The following is an 18,704-nucleotide window of genomic DNA, read 5'->3' as shown; positions in this document are numbered from 1 at the left end:
TTCAAAATTGCTTTTTTCATTCGCATTTTACACAGTTTCATATTAACAACCGAAAAATATTAAACAAATTATAGATAATTAATTGGATATAAATATAATTATTAATGGTTAAAAAATCCAAACTCTAGGCACCCCTGTAATCTTTTCACTGAACACTTTTTGGGAACCACCGTGCTAAAATACAGCTGATATCCAATAGTTTTTATTACTTTTATGAAATAGTTCAAATAAATTTACTATAATTGAAATCAGACGACACATTTAAGTAATTGCTATGCATACATTAATTTAGGTACTACTATACATTCTTGTTTGAGTAAAATAGCAACTATTTTAGTATGATTCAGAAATAAGACTGCTAAAATTTTAATTAAAAAAAAAACATTTATTTTTCAAAACTCACTTCTTCTCTAGGAGTTTGATTATCATTGTCTCCTTCTATTTTTACACGAACAACACCAGATTTATCCACCATTTCTTGTATGATTCTACCATTTTTCCCAATGACTTTACCTTAAAAAAATAATAAAAAGCTTTATGCTAATACACACTAAATATAATTTTTTCCAAGCATACACAGGGTTCATGCTCTACTTTTAAAAAAAAATTCAAGTACTTTTCAAGGACTTTTTAAGACTAATCATAAAATTTTCAAGGACTTTAATTCAAGTAAAAGATAGACTAAAATTTAACATTTTAAACTAAAATGATATGAAAAAAATAATTAGTACTGAAAAATAAAACTTCCATCCCTCTCTCTTTACTTAGAAAAGTAACCATAGTATAAAAAAAAAAGCAAAGGTGCTCTTAATTTTACATAGGGCCTAGATATAAAGAAGTTAGATATACAACCTCTGAATAAGTAGATTCGAACAAGTCATGAAGAAAAAGAAACATTTTAAATGATCTGCACAATAAAAAACAAAGTACACTTAAACTTATTTATAATAACAATTCTACAGTAAAGAAAAATAGAAAACACACTATTTAAAGTTATTAAAAGATATTTATTTGTAAAAAACTCATGTCTCATATGATATGTAAAGAACATTAACAAATACACCAAATAATTGTTGAATATCTGTGATAAAATATGAAAAAAAGAATCAAATAAAGTCCCTGAAAATCAAATTTTAATCAAACAAAATGTTAAAGTCGTAATATTAATATAAACACATATCATAAAGAAAGAAAAGGTTATTTCCAAGATCATCTATATCATGCCAACAAGAACAAGTCAAGGATTCAGAATAAAACATTTAAAAAAAAAATTTGTTTAGCAGAATTAAATTACCCTAAGAAAAGATAAATTAGTAATAATTTTCAGCTGAATTATCACAAATGTGAAATAAATAAGTACTAGATTTAAATATATACAAGACTCCCAAGCTATATGCAAATCATTAATGAAACTTGAAAAAAATAATAAAATACATAAAAACTGGATAAAAGAAATGATGAAAATTAAAGGCTTTGCTAACTTCTATTAGAAGCAAAAAAATAAAAATAAACGATAATCATTGCATCAACATTGCATGAATGACATTGCATCAACATTTGAAATACATATTTTACCAAATAAAGCCTTTGAAAATCAAATTTTAATAAAAACAAAATGTTAAAGTTGTAATGATATTAACATAAAGATGTAACCAACTTTAAAAACACATATCATATAGAAAGAAAAGATTATTTTGAAGATCATCTATATCAGGTTAACAAGAACAAGTCAAGGATATTAGTAAATTTTAAGCTGAATTAACACAAATGTGAAGTAAATATATACAAGACTCCTAAGCTATATGTACTAAATACACAGTAAAAGTCTCCAAATCATAAATGAAACTTGAAAAAAATAATAAAATACATAAAAACTGGATAAAAGAGGTGATGAAAATTAAAGGCTTTGTTAACTTCTATTAGAAGCAAAAAAATAATAAAAATAAACGATAATTAAAATTCAGTTTTAAGAACATTGCATCGACCTTTGAAATACATATTTTACCAAATAAAGCCTTTGAAAATCAAATTTTAATAAAACAAAATGTTTCAGTTGTAATGATATTTACATAAAGATGTAACCAGCTTTAAAAACACATAAAGAAAGAAAAGGCTATTTTCAAGATCATCTATATCATGTTAACAAGAACAAGTCAAGGATATTAGTAAATTTTAAGCTGAATTAACACAAATGTGAAGTAAATATATACAAGACTCCTAAGCTATATGTACCAAATCCACAGTAAAAGTTTCCAAATCATAAATGAAACTTGAAAAAAATAATAAAATACATAAAAACTGGATAAAAGAGGTGATGAAAATTAAAGGCTTCGTCAACTTCTATTTGAAGCAAAAAATAAAGGATAATTGAAATTCCATTATAAAAAAATTTCATCAATTTTTGAAATACATAATTTGAGTGACATAGAAATAATAATAAATTCATTAACAAGTGTTTATGAAAATATTTTAAAATTACACTTAAATTATTGAAGATATGACAATATACTAATTATTTATGAAAACTTTTTTAAAAAAAATTTCCTCTTGGTTTCCACTGATTCTTTCATCGATGGTTTCAATTTCGGATTGCTTTTCTTTTACTGTCCTTCGGAAGCTATTCGCCTTTTTTTACCAACAATATGTTTTCAGTTGTCTCAGCTTTTTCTAGCAAGCTGTCAGCTGATTTACTGAGTTCAGTCACAGTCTTGTCCAGACAAATTTTTTTTGACTGCAGTTTTTGGAGCTCTTGATCGTTGTTGGGTCTTTTTTTCCTTTCAAGCTCTCTCTTTCTCTTTTGCTTTAAGGTCAAGGTGATGACGGTATTTCTGTCTAGCACCTCTAACATCAATCTTCATATCCTTAGTGATATCAATCCCCTTTGCCCCCCCCTACAGGATAATAATGCATCTTTCACAAGCCTCTTAGCTAAGTATGTCTCTTCTTTCAAATTATCAACTTCAACCTGCCGGTTGGTTGAAAATCCTCTCTCTACAGTAGAAGTAAAAGTTTCTTCATAACACTTTGGAATACTCATGGACACACATGTGTTTCTTCAGAAACTCATCCAGTCGTTGAGTTGTTTGACAGAATTTAAAAAATTCAAAAATTCAAAAAGAATAGAATCACATTCTGCATTATTGACTTTTCTACACCTAGTCAATTCTTTCAGAACGATAGCCATTTTCTCAAATATGATTTATCACTGCTGTGATACATCCTCCTGGGGTCTAGGGATGCAAGGCATCGAACTAACTGATTAGATAGGGGTGACTTTTCTGCTATTTTTTTCACAATGGCAATAATGCACTTTTGGCAGTCATGCTGAAGGTCCAGCCCAGCTTTATCAGTTATCTGCTTCTGTGCGAGCAGTTTCTTCAGTATATTTCCTGCAACAAATCCAATTGAAACTTTGCTGATGCTACCTTTATGATTATTAAAATCAAAATTAGCAAAGTCGCAGTACTCTTTCATTTCACTGACAGATTCATTCTTTAAGACTTTGAAAGTATCCAATAGCATCGGCCAATCCTTCTGATATAATGTTAAAAAGGGCTGAAGAATTCTAATAACCGACAGAAAAAAATGAAGTTTTACAGGAAGAAGTATGTCCTTGCATGAAGCAATTACAAGCAAATAAGATTTGCTGCTGGGTTTGTTAAACTTCCCCTTTTCAACAGAAGAAATGCATAGTTTTAAATCATCCAAAATGTCTAAAGCTCTTTGTGCAGCTGGGCCATTCTCTAGCCATCTATGGCCACAAAATTTAAGAGGCATCAATTTACTTTGTGAGGCTTCTAAAAAGTCTTCTTTCCTTGCTGGAGCATCTTTAAATAGCCAATGAAGGCTTCTCAAAAAATCGTCCAAATGCCATTGCGTCTCAACAAATCCTCTTTCAAAGACGTTATTCACAACATGAAGACTACAACTACCTACATTTGGTATTTGGCATCCGAATTGATTTTTTAAGATCGTTTGAAGTAAATCAAAGATCTTCCAATTTACATAAGGCCCATCCATAGAAACCCCCATTAAATTGGAAAAATCCAATTTGCTGATGGTGGTGAGAAGATGAGACACCGTGACATTAGCTGTAGAATAGCCTAAGAAACTTGAATCAACGTACTTAGTGACAAAATTTTCATCATCCCAAAATCTGACCAAAACAACCAACTGCTTGGATTGCAGAGACTTATTTAAGCTCTCATCGAACATTACACAATAGTCACCTGAGAGTTTACAGCTCTCAAAAACTTGTGACTTAAAATATGGTGCTAAGCCAAAACACAAATAATACGCAGCTTTATTGGCCCCACAAGAAAAAGATCTGGCTATCACACTGTCGCTAAACATGTCTTTAAATATATTGGCAATTGTTTGACACGAATTAAAAGAATAATTATTTTCAACGCACTTTAGCACCCATCTTATCTCAGCATGTGTACTATCAGTAGAGCCAAAATTCAAAAACAGCACTAGAAGAAGGCACTGCTTCTTGAGATATGCTACTTGTAGAGGAACTGGGCACTGGTTGCTCAATATTCAGTACCTGCTTGTGCTCAACAAAATTTTTAAGGCTTGATGCCTTGAAATTCTTCAAAAGATCTTTGTGCTTTTTACCTGTAAATAAATAAAATAAAAAAAATTTACTAAGCAAGAAAAGGAAGTTTTATTTACCATAATATAAATACTTATATTTAAACTTAAAGGCTAAGCAAAAAAATTTTTTGAAGCTAAAAGTGGCAGGTCACTAACAGAAAGTAATATTAACCTGTCGATCACCAACAATGGTTTATAAATCAAGTTATTTATTATAAGTGCTATAATATAAAAACTAAAATAATCCAAAAATAGCATGCACATTGTAGAAATTTACGAAAACTATATAACCAATGGCATGATTTTGGCAATATTAATGAAGTTACATTGTGCACAGGCCACCTTTACTTCTGAGACAATTTGGCATCCATCGTTCTAAAGCCGTGACCACAATTTTCCATCAACCAGTGAGTTATCACTCTTATACAACAAACATAATTTAAATTTAATTATAAAATTTTAAAATTAACAATTTAATTAAACTAGAAACATTTTCTTTTAACAAAATTCTTCATAATATCCAAGATGACTATTCAGTACATGTATGTAAGAAAAATTCAACATTTCGTTTCAATTATGTATCTTGTTTGAATGTTTAGTTTATATAAGTATATAAACACATTTTAAATAAATGTTGGTAAATTAAAAAAAAAAATACATAGTTAAATTTTGTTTTAATCTTTATTTTGACAAAAGTAGGTAACATTTAAAAAAAAAAAAAACTAGTAATTAAATTTTTTTTTTTTAAAACTTTTCATTTAAGTTAGCAAAAAAAAAAAAATTATGTTGATAATAAAAAGGGCTACTTCCATTTTTATAATAGTTAAATAATCAAATGATTATGAAATTTTTTGGACCTATTTTTGTTTTATTTACAATTATTGTAAGGTAAAAAGTTTCCCGAAACACACACTTAATTTTAATAATAAAAAAACTCAAATCAATCAAAACACTCAAATAAAAAAACTCAACATAATATTCATTTCTAAACAAAACTTTTACGACAATAAAATCAAAATTAAACAAAATTTTAAGTCAAAATTTTTATTGATTTTGTTTATGCACAAGTTTTTGATACTTAATATGTGCATAAATTAACAACAATCAAATATTAACACACATTGAAAAGCGCTTAAAACAATCACTTTTCATTTATTTTATTTTATTATTTATATTATATTCATTTATATTATTTATTTTATCATTATATTTTAGAAGGAATAATGCAGTAAATTTAAAGTAATGCAATAATAATTTTGATTCAAATTACTCCAAAAATTAGTTTTGACAACAAAAAAAGCTTTTAACAATGAGTTTAATTTACTAATGTAACAAAATATAATAAAACGAAAAATAATTACCTTCATTGTGGGATCGCAGGGCTGATTCTCCCATTTTTGAGATATCAAATTCCTTTGAGCATAATCGGCAAGATGCTTCATACTTTCCATCGCCTTGCTTCAGCCAGTCACTATATTCTGGCTTATTTAACCATAAAATGTTAAAAACACATTTACCCATTACTTTATTTTAACTAATAAACAATAGCCTGAATGTACTACCGAGGAAAAATACGAACAAACCAACGTGTTAACACAGCGATATCAATTAACACAGTAAAAATATATCGATATATAACTTATCCTCCTTGAGTTACCAGTCAAACCAGTCTTTATTAACGATCGCGTTGGCAAGAGGGAAATCGGGACGTCAACAACTGATAAGAACGGAAAGCATTACGTCATCATCGTCTGAAAGGCGGGAGAGTCATTCTTTTGTCCTTACGCGTATGTGTGAGAAGTTTAACACAGAAATGCTGGAAATAGGGCGATTTTTGTGAGTTTCTGATAATTTTCAAGGCCATTTCTAATATTTCAAGGACTTAGCATTATTTTCAAGTGCTCTGTGGGGGCCCTTGAAAATCAAAATTAAATTCAAGTACTTTTTAAGGCTTTTTCAAGGCCGCCGAAACCTTGCATACACTAAATAAGCAATAAGTGATAAAATAATTAAATTATGTATACTAATAAACAACTACATTTCAATACTATTTCAAAAATTATTATTTTCAGGATACCCCTTCCCAGTTCCAGGGATGAGAGTAGTCAGAAAGTATAAAAGAGGAAATCCAAAAAACAAAAAAAAAGAAACAAAAAAAAAATATATATATATATATATATATAAACAAAAATTTGACAAAAAAGTGCGATTTTTAAACTTGTAAACCATGTGAATATAAATCCCGATATGAGACTTTTAAATCACGTAAATATGAAACTCTACATCGAATTTAAAAAATGCGAAAATACAAATCATGATTTTTTAATTTTTTGATCACGATGCATAATTTTTAAATCGCGCGATATTACAACCACAAAAACGAATCACGATATTGGATTTTAAGCTCACGTGAATACGAATTGCTACATAGGGCTTTAAAAGCTCGTAAATACAAATCGCGATATTGATTTTTTAAATCTCGTAAGTAAGAATCGCACTGTACAATATTTAAATCGCCTGAATAAGAATCGCAACGTTCAACTTTTAAATCAGGTAAATACGAAAATCGAGATTTGATAATAAAATCGAGATTTTAAAAATGCATAAATACAAAACACGATATTGGATTTTTAAATGTCGTAAATAAGAATCATAATATACGATATTTAAATAGCGTAAATAAGAATCGCAATGTGCAACTTTTAAATCAGGTAAATACGAAAATCGATGATTGATATTAAAATCGCGTGAATAAAAATCGAGATCTGAATTACGAAAATACGAGCTATCCAGCCGACGGATAAAAAATACGGAAAATCTTATTTTCTGTGCGTGAAATCGGAGAAAATAGCTAAAATAAGTAAAAATGCGGAAGGGTTAGCAGCTAGGGCGTAGATTGAATTTTCTGTTTATCTTTGAAAATCGTAAATAAATAGAATTATTTTACTTCAATGACTGAATTTAAAAAAAACGGGATATTTATTTTAAAAAAACGAAACTTTTAGAGAATCGGAGTTTTTGATAAAAAGGCTGAAATTCAAGAGACAAAAAAATCTCATCCCTGTATAAAGGTCAACCAGTTTTATCCCAAGGAATTGATTTTTAGAGAAACTTCAGAGGGAGGAAAAGGGACTTCAACAATTTCCTTTTGCGGAAAATTAAATTCCTCATAAAACATTTTAACTTGGGCAAAAAAAAATTTCAGCGGAAATTAGCGGGAAAAATGGAAAAATCTGAAAAAAAGCGGAAATCCGCGGAAGAATCTCATCCCTGCAGTTCTACACAAAACTTTGAAGTAATGACATGATAATCATAACAGTAAATTTACATACATGCATTAAAATCTAACCCATTGCTAGGGCTCACACCAGCAATATACATACAATGGTCTGATAGGAACAATTAGGGATTCATTTAGTTTCCAAAAACTTGATATGGTAGCCAAACATGAGAAAAATAATCGAATTTTACAATTACATTATTAAATGGTTGAATTACTTAGTTACACGGGAGTTCACAGTTAAATTTTAATACCATTAAAACAACCATTTTGAAGCATTTCTTCTTGAAACTTAAGAAACTTGGTACCTGGCATCATAGGAAGACTTTTGAATGCATGGAATTTAATGCAAAAAACTTTTTTTTTGTTTAACGATTTTGTAAATTCCAAAAATATTTCAAGACTATAAATTTGTTGCCCAAGCGTATGATTTCGTCCTGTTTAGAACATTTGGCAACAACTATCGTCATACTGGTGTTAACCTTACCCATTGCAAAAAATTCAAAAATAATTTTGTTTCTTGTATTCATAAGATTGTTAAACACCAGTTTGTTCTTCCTAAAAACAACAGCTTTTCAAAAGACAATGAACTAGAGTTTAAATTCCACATTAATAAAGATTAATGATTTAAATGCGAACATGAGAGACTTTAAATATGAATATTTTTACAGAACACATAAAATAGAGAGAATAATTGCAAAATAAAACACAGAGAGTAAGATAACATACCAACAAGACCTCTAGGCACTTCAACTAACTCTTCAGAGTACTCTAATATACTTCTAGCTTTACATACAGCTTCTTCCGTCTAAAAAACAAATTTATAATAAGTTTGACTTTGTAATATACATTCAACCAAAAAATATTCACAGTAAAATATGTGAGTGTCTTAGGAAAATCATTTAAGAACTAGACAGATTTAGTTTTAATTTGATTGTTAAGATTGCTCTAAAGCCTAGGTTTCCAATGTAAGCATTGAAAACTCCTAAAGGGGCATTAGGAGAATTTGTACACCCGGCAGGAGAACATAATTTAAAATAGAGTGCACTTAAAAACAATTTTTTCGTTTGTTTTAAGACTAATACATATTTAACTCTGTATACATTAAAATTTCATAAAGAAATTAATTTAATAATTTATCGAGAAAAGAACCATGGTTTTATGGAATTATAGTAAAAGCAATACTTTGCTTGAATCTCACTAAAAAGTTCATTAATTTTTTTTGTATGCTTTTCAAAATTCAATATATTTACATCATGAATTTTTAACCAATAACTTTTGTATTTTTCCTTTCATCCTGAACATAAAGTTACAATAGTTTGGAATTTTAAAAATTAAATAGTAGAAAGTTATTCTACATTCTACTTAGAAGTTCACTGCAGATAATTATTTGTCTTTGTTAAGTGTAGAACACTTTTTTTAAATTTATAAAGCAATGAGTCTTGTCCTGAGATAAGCACTACATAAAAGGTTTTTTAAATATTTTTTTAAAGATGTCTTTCAACCCCTTCCTTCTCACTCCCGTGAAAATGACAGGGTGAGATCTCCTCTCCTGTGATATTTCCGGGCTGGAGTGTTCAGTAGTAACGGGCCAATAAGAATAAAACTAATTCATTTCTTTTGCCTGGAAAACATTTTATTTCTCATTTTACACACCAGATGGCAGTACCAGGATATTTTTAAGGTTATTGTAGATAGTTAGTTTATTTTAAACTAGATGTCAGCACTAATCAAATATATGTATTTGTGATATGTTATTTGTAATCTTAGCAAAGTTACTTAGTTAGGCTCTTTGTGAATACACGCTTGAGGATAATCTCAATCGTTTGATTGAAAGGCATTTTATTAGACAGATACCCCCAACTGATAAGAAACGGCAACCATCAAGAGAATGCAAAGTGTGTTGCTCCAGAAGAGATGAAAACAAAAAGAGATGTAGGAAGGAAACTCGGTACTACTGTCCAGATAGTGACGTTGGCCTCTGTATCTCATGCTTTGAAATTTATCACACAAGAAAAATGTACTAATCTTTAATAATATTATATGTAAGTTTGATAAAATTCTTTTTTAATGTTTAAAACACATATTTCTTGAATATTCCCTGCTTGCTGGAAAACCAACAAAAAGTCATAGCAACCCTGAATGTTGGCCTTTCCTAAAAATTTAATTTTTTTAAAACTTCAGGTTAAAACCAAATAAAAAATGAATATATATATATATTGCTCATACACTTATTTTAAATAATTTTCAGGGATAAAAAAATACACTTTTATGACCATTTTCTTGAAAATTACCCGATCATTAAGGGGCCAAAGAAGCTATGATTGATCAAAAGATTTAAATGCAAAAGCCCACTGCCTATATCTCCATGTCTTATGGACATCGGAATTCAGTGCATTTCTTTGAAAAATGTTATTTGTAGATAAACTACCTAACAATAATGGAAAACACTTTTAGTTTGTAATACTTTTTTGAATTCCTCAAGAAATATTAAGAGAACCAGTTTGTAATTTTAGAAGTGGCTAGTTCATGAAATTTTTCATACTTTGCAATAAAGTTTAAAGCTTTTAGGGGTTTCAAAGACTGACAATAAATTACAAAAGAAAACAAGTCTTTTTGAACACCCTATGCCAGAAAATTAAGCAATAAGCTTTTAACTTGTATCAATTATTTTTGTGTTACTGCATAAAATTTCGTAAACCTGGAGGAAATATTTATGGAGAATTGAACATTTTTATAACACTAATTTTTTTGCCATAACTTTAAAAATATTCAGTAAAATGAAACAAATTTTTTGAAGCAATTTAAAATTAATTACAGAACTATTGTTGTAAAATTTGAAAAAAAAAAAGTGCAAGATATGAGTATTTAAAATAGTTCTTATATACTAGGCATAATTTTGTTGTAACTTTCTCATAATTTTGTAGTAAATCGTATTATAAAAAAGTCTGAATTGAATATCTCAAAATTCTTAAAAGTTTCAAGCAATTTTCTAAGTAGTTTCAGTACTTTTTAAAAGAAAGTTCAAAATGATAAGGGGTTTTCTGCAGATATAATTTTGTTTTTGCTGCCTGACATAAGGTAGTGTAATTTGCAATACTACATAACAGAATTTGTGGAAAACCCATGATTATTTTGAGCTTTCATTTAAAAAGTAGAAAAACTATTTACAAAATTGCTTGAAACTTTATACGTTCTACAGATATTTCAACCAGATTTTTCCCATTAATTGCCAAATACGATTCACAACAAAATTATGAAAAGATTTTAAAATTTTTCCGTGCACGCACAGTACAAAAGAACGTTAAATAATCATATCTTGCAAATTTTATAAAAAAATAGAATAATAATTTTGTAATTACATTTTAAATGTTAGAGTAAAAAAAAAATTTTTTTTAACAGAAAGAAAAATTAGTTAACTCATTACGATTACTTATAACAGCAATAATAGTTTTTTAACTATGAACTGATCTGTTATAAAAGGTAATTGACAAATGAAATGAAAAATGCTAATATCTTTTAAGCAGATAGGTATGCTTACAGAAATATCTGAGGCACACTGGGTACTGGTTATCGAATGAATTTAATCTTATCACTTTTGAAATTATAAAAAAATTACTTCTCTAATAAAATAAATTTCTGTGGAAGTATTGTTAAAAAATTTTTGTGTGCATAAAATCTGAGAGGTCTGTGCATTAACAAGTTAATTTTTTTTTCTGACTGAAGACAATATATTTGCTTTGATTAATGCAAAAACCAGACAAGAATGTAAAATTCCTCTCCTGTCTAGTAAAAGGTGGGAGAGGAGAATATAATCTATTAATAAAAATCTATTAGGTTTTAAAATTTTAATTGACTCTTACTGAGAATTTTTAAATTTGATGAAAATACCTAGATTGAATGATACCTGTATCAAAAACAAACTCAAAACGTATCGATCAAAAAATTATATAATGCTCAGCTGTCAAGGGAAATTGAAAACTTTACTATATTTATTAATGTGTTACCACAATTTATTCTTTAGCTTTACACATAAAGATGCTAATGATTTTACCAAAAAGGAAATCCTGTACTTTCTATTTCTACCCTATATTTTCTATTTCTCTCAAATAACTGGTAATAAAACAAAATTTTTTTTTTCCATAACTTAAAATTTAACACATTTGTTATTTTAATTCTTTCTCTTTATTATGACATATATGTTAGAAGAAGAAAAAAAAGCATCTACACTATGGAGAAAAAAAAATACTTACATCTCCATAAATTTTGAATGTACAAGTAGATTCTTCTAAATCAATTCCAGTTATACCTTCCAATTTTCTAGCATGTTGAATATTTGATCCGTGCGCTCCAATGGCGAGACCCATTAAATCTTCACGTACTTGAAATTCTTGAACATGCCCAGAAGTAGAATTAAGCTTTGTACTCTTCAAAAAAAAAAATCTGGAATTATTAACTTTCAAAAAAATTTTATTTCACGTTACGCAAAAATAATTTTTATGTATGCACATTACTTTTCTGCCACATAATTACACTTATGCTTAAAGTTTTATATACTTTGCTATTATAAATACAGCAGCTACCATTAATAGAATCTCTGGGTTATGAAAGCCTTTTTTTAATACAAAATTCACCTCAAAACTGCTTATCTTTCATTAATACTTAATTTTGCAATTTTCTTAATTTTTGAATATTGTGACAATCAATTTTAATTATATTAATCTCATAATTGCAAAAAATATAAACACCATATGCATATCCTGAATTTGCTTCAAATGAGAAGAATGCCGAAAAAATAATTAAAATCTGATGCTTCCAACAAGTTGAAACTATGCAACTTCTTAAGGAAAAAAGAACTTACAATAAAGAAAATCTAATATTAATTAAAAAATAATGTCAGTCCACATAAAAATAAAATAAAATGAAGGCAGAAAAGAGGAATAAGAAGGAAGTCTTTATCTCATCAAACTGTGACAAAGTGAATGCACAATTGATATTGTCAATTTTTCAAAACATGTTACTTTAAAAGAAACAAGTAAAAGAGTAGTAAATTTTTAAGCAAAGCCAAACTATGCTTTATAGCAGTGTTTCCTAAACTTATGACTCTTGCGCACCCTTTCTAAATTTTTCGTAAGGCTGTGTACCAATAATAAAAATATTAATGAATTTTTTACTGTAAAAAAATTGCACAAAAGTTAAAAATCAGAATTGGCTGTTGACACCACTAATTATTAACTGTTAACTCTGCAAAAAATAGCCAATAGAAAAGTACGTAATCGTAAATTTTCATGGCTAGCTTTGTTTTCAAATAAAATGTTTTGATATTTTCGTTTGTTGCAAGGTATCTCGCATAAGAACGCGTACTCGTGGGGGTACGTGTACCACACTTTGGGAAACATTGCTTTATAGGAACAGAAATTTATTAGCAAATTCAGATTTTCCATTCTTTTTCTTAGGCACTATAGCCCGTTACTGGCAAAGGTCGTCTCAGTCAGTTAACCACTATTTGATGCTATATTTCTCCACCTGTTAGTCCATTAACCACTACTTTACTCTATCTTACCATCTTGTTCTAGGTCTTCTTTCTTTTCCCCTCTGGTGCTTGGAAGGTTACTTTTTTAACAGGATTTTCATTGATATATCAGAATACATGTCCCAGCCACCTTATTTGAATAATCTTGATCATTTTTACTATGTTAGGTTCTTTGTATTTTGAATGTAATTCAGGGCTGTAACAAATTTTCCACATCCTGTTTTCTCTTACAACACCAAACATTTTTCTCAAGATTTTTTTCTTGAAAGCATTCGCTACTATATAAAAGTATTGGTCTCACTAGAGTCTTACACAACTGTGTTATTGTTTCACAACTTGTGCATTTAGATTTAAACTGGTTTCTCAATCCATGATAACATCTGTAAGCCAAGTTGATTCCATTTATGATTTCAATTTTCATGTCATTATTATTTACTATTGCGCCTAAATATTCAAATTGACTGGTTGAAACTCATATTCATTAATTTTCAGTGGTTTTTGTGACTCTGTTTGTCACTGCCATAATTAAGTTTTTTTTATTGTTGACTGACAACTCCATGTTTTTTGCAGCTGCCACGAGTGCACAGAAAGTCTTTGTGTTCTGCGTTTGTATACCAGAGTCTCTAATTGCCTTCTCTAGTGCTACTTCTAATTCTTTCTATTACCATAAATTATTTAACTGCTTTCAATGCTATCGAAAACATTTCTAGTGAAATCATCAAATGAAGTAAAGTAATATTTAGCAGAAAAATAATTTGAGAAAGCATAACGAGAAATGGTCTCACTTATCTACTGTAAACATAAAATAATTTTAGTGTTTATCATAATGAAAAATTTAAGTTGTTAAATAAAGAGGTCTTTAAGAAAAAGGAAAACTCTATTACTCAACCTGAATAATTACGTTCTAGACCAGGCAAAACCATTAAATTTACCTCCAACTGCCGTGCTGCTTCTTCTGTTCGACTTAATAGTAACACTTTTTGTCGTAAATTACGAAAATGCATTTCACTTAGCATATTGGCTCTTGTTTTAGCAGTTTCCGATTTAGCCTAGGAAAAAAAATCTGAATAAGAAAAAGTAATATGCCTCTATTATTTAAGTGTAATAAGTAGATACTCATATACAATTGTGTAAAAATGCAGCAAAAATGTTTGCAGATATTTATAATTAAAGAAAACATTTGTATCAGTAAATAGGATCCCACTCACTCCATTAAAACTTAGAATGATTTATAAAGAAGTACAATTAAAAATGTGATGAAAATTAAATAAACAATGTATTTTAAACATGAAGTTTTACTTTGAAATTAAAGGGGGAATCAGCTGCCAGATTTATAGAATTATCAATCATGAAATCATATACGTTTAATTTTAGTAATTAAACTTTCAAACAGAAAGTTTCATTAAGCCATGCCTTCATGTAAGGGATCGATGGCAACAATAATTATTGGAAAGTAATGTTCTTATCTTTGAGATTTTTTTTAAATTACAACTTAACAATAGAACTTCCCCCAAATATTTTGTCAGCACTAAGTAGTCTATACAACAAAAATATTAATGTAATACAGGCAATATGCATATAAGATGTAAATAATATATATACCAATCAATAAATAAATTTTTTTTTTGGTTCTTGACACACAGGGTCTCTGATATAATGGTTTTATCCATAGTTAAAACCATCAAAAATTGACAGATGTCAAAAAGTAGTTTACCCTGCAACAAACCATTAAATATTTTTCAATTAATATGAGTGGTGGTAATTCAAGTTAAACAAATGAACTACACAATATTTGTATCATTCCAATTCAAATGGTTTCTTACAAACAAGTTTTAAATTATTTTTTTTATTTTGAACAATAGAAAAACCTATTGGTAAATAGTGTATTTTACAGTTTTTCACACTATATCTCAATAACATAAATAACATTAACTGACTTACTAACTGAAATATTTGAAGATTCAATGCAACTATGCAAAAGCTTTTTTCTTTTTTAAAGGTTACAACTCTAATTTCATTATTTAAAACTAATTCAATACTAAAAATCTATGAGAGTAACAGAAATGAGTAAAGAAAAAAAAGATAAACATTTACAATTATCTGTAAGCAATTTTTTGTAGAGTCCCAGCGACATATAGCAGCACCAATAGCCTTTTTAAATTCCTTGTGAGCAGATTCCATTTTTGAACTAGATAAATAGATGTAAATTAATATAAAACTAAAATATCTATTAATGTGTAATAAAAAATAGTTATAAAACTTACTATTCTCTAAGATCTTCAGGAACCTCAAGTTCAAAAATCTTAAAAGTGCTTTTAGTAATTGGTGGACTGAAAAACAATAAGAATTTGAAGTCTAGAGTGCACAGTGTACACAAATTAAATAGCACTCACTTAAAATACTAAAAATAATAATTTATCAATTTCTTTCCTTTTTTTTTAAAATCTGAATTTACATTAAAAAAATATAGGTGTAGTGAATAGTCAATATTTCTTTTTCACTCAGAATTTGAATGGTGTTGCTAATGAAAATAAAGTTTTGCTGTCTCTAATGTGTGCTGCAACAAAAGGATTCAAGACTACTATATGTAGAGTGGTTAAAAAACTGAATAAAGTAAGGAAATTTTTAGTTTTATTTTATCAAAGTTTTCAAATTTTTGTAAAAATGTATTTAAAAAACAAAAATAAAAGAATAAAAAGAGAGAAACATGATTTGCCTGGTTTGCACAGATCTGCTCATGGTAAAAATATAAACTAACAAGGAAGTGTTAGTAAATTCACTAATATACAAATAACTCAATGATTTTATATAGAATTTAATTACTTTAGTTGGGTATCCATTTCTTTAAAATCTAATTTTGAAAGAGTTTATTTGTTTTTTGGATAAATAAACAGTACTACATATTCCTTTAATTCTATTAATTTCATTAAAAATGGTATTTAAATAGAAGTTTTTAGAAATTTTAGAATTCCAAGTAATTAGTTTATGTATATTAAACTTGAAGTCATTACTTTTATTGTATAAATCAACAAAGCATATATTTTCTTTTTTTAATACCCAAATCCAAAAAATTAAAATTAATATTATCATCATGATTACGAAACAAAATAAATCCAAAAAATTAAAATTAATATTATCATCATGATTACGAAACAAAATTAATTCCTCGGGGTAAATAATATTTAACAAAATTGTATAATCTTGCTTCGCAATAATGATGATAATATTAACTTTAATCTTTTGGCTATAGATATATAATTTTATTACGGCAAATAATATATTTTAGTTCACCTTCCTGCGCTTATTAAAAATCAATTCTCTGCAAAGTTATGCATATTTCAAATGATTCTGCTTTAAATATTATTTCAAACTGAAAAGCAAAGAATGACCCAATAAGAGGTTAGAAGGCAGAGTTTGTCTTGCACGCACATGCAATAGTAGCTCAGATATTTTACAGTTTTTAGATAGACTTATTAACTTTTATCTGGTGTCATAATATGTTAATCTTAAAAAACCCTTTTCTTATAGTTGAATACCCTTGGTAATTTCAAACAAAAAGTAAAATTTTGAATTTTCTTTTTTAAAACCTTTCTGTAATTGGATAAGTTTAAAAATAATTTATACAGGTCAAAATCTATATTAATTGAAAAAAAATAATAATAATAAAATTGATAAATTAAACTGTAATAGGCTTGATGTATATGAACTTCTCCAACCAGTTTTCTGCAATTTCCAACATTTCTTTGGCACATGCTCTAGCATTGATTATATATATTTGTTGCTTTGTTTCAAATATAAAAATTATATTTCTCTTTTGGGTCATTCCCTGGCAAATCATATAGGATTTTACAAAAATGGCACCCAGCATCTCAGATTTTGGTGAAAATTTGTACACTTATAGATTTTTTTGTGCTGATTTCAAAAATATTAACTATATTTAAATCGGTTAAGGGGTTTAAAAGTTATAAGTATTTATATTTTTGCCAAAATGGCACATTTGCCGCCATTTTGATTCATACATCAAAGGCTATTAATGATTGTAACCCACTTTATATTTGTCATAGAGCAATAATTTTTTATTTTATTTTGTTCAGAATAAAGAAATCTGCCATTTAAACACTTTTTTTGCAAATAAGTATCGTACTTATTTAGTAAGTAGGTCTGTTTTGCAGTTTTTTGATCAACGGAGTTGAGAAACTTCAGGAGATGATTTCTGGCAACTCGCCCCCTTCAATTTCAAAAAAATTTTATTCAAAGATAGTTAGTTGAAAGTGCAAATTAACATCTGATTTAAAAATTTTGATGGGCGGTTCACTCACTTTTTAAAAAAAAAAAAATTTCTTATGAATTATTATGCATTAAAAGTACTAGTAGTTTGACACTTTATAGTCCTTAATTGTAACTAGAGTATAATAAAATGATCCAAAAAAAATGTGAATGGTAGAAAAATATGTAAAATAAAGTAATCTTTTATTAAATTATTTCTTACTTCTTTCTTTGAGCCCCCCCCACCCTCAAAAAAGAAAAGAAAGGAAAAAAATTTGAGAATGAACAAAATTTCACCTTTTTTGTAAATAAATTTATCCAGAATCATATAGCTTTGGTAAATGAGAGGGATCAAAATCTAAAAAAATATAAATATAAGTTTCTCTGAAAGAGTAGAGGGCAATACCAAATAATAAAAAGCCATTAATTTTTTTTTTTTAATTGAACTAACTTTGATCTTTATGTCTTTATGGAAGGAGAAAATTAGAATTTTTGATGTTGAATAATATCAGAGAGAAAATCCTTGTACACTTTAATTTAATTCAAACATTTTGTTTAATTCTGAAATGTAATTGAAGATCAAATTATGAATATTTACAGTTAATTTTATCCTTTCATTTGTCACACTGATTGTTATGGTAATGAGATACTCCTAAAAAATTTCATTTGAAACACTAATAAAGTTCAAACTATTTATTTTAATTATATTGAAATGAAATAATTTTATATTACCAACTACAGTGGAAAGTTGCGTATCCGGAATCGGCGGGACTTTCCGAAGTCCGGATAATCGATTTTTCCGTATAATAGACCCCCAAGGTAAACAGAGATTAAAATGATCTGAATCTAAGAAGCAGAAATTAAATAACATTATTTTTCGGGCAATAATGTTTTAGTATTAGAATGATATCTAATCAATCAAAAACAAAATATTTAAAAAAAANAAAAAAATTTTGCAATATATAACTTAAATGTGTAAAGTAAAATTAAAGTTTCGTTTTTGCAACGTGATGTGATTAAAGGAGT

General features: G+C 27.8%; 1 protein-coding gene across 1 annotated transcript in view; it reads right to left on the bottom strand.

Annotated features, from left to right (window-relative positions):
- Positions 1-18,704, bottom strand: part of LOC107450999 (RNA-binding protein FXR1) — a gene marked incomplete at its 5' end in the record, with an annotated part of 61,246 nt that overhangs the window by 27,821 nt on the left and 14,721 nt on the right. The window contains 6 exon segments of the mRNA XM_043041103.2: positions 404-513; positions 8,609-8,687; positions 12,133-12,306; positions 14,345-14,461; positions 15,507-15,600; positions 15,677-15,742. Of these exon segments, the coding sequence (XP_042897037.2) occupies positions 404-513; positions 8,609-8,687; positions 12,133-12,306; positions 14,345-14,461; positions 15,507-15,600; positions 15,677-15,742 (640 nt within the window).

Source organism: Parasteatoda tepidariorum, chromosome X1 (assembly GCF_043381705.1).
Source record: "Parasteatoda tepidariorum isolate YZ-2023 chromosome X1, CAS_Ptep_4.0, whole genome shotgun sequence".
NCBI classification, from domain to species: Eukaryota; Metazoa; Arthropoda; class Arachnida; order Araneae; family Theridiidae; genus Parasteatoda; species Parasteatoda tepidariorum.
This window is presented reverse-complemented; position numbering and strand designations above follow the sequence as displayed.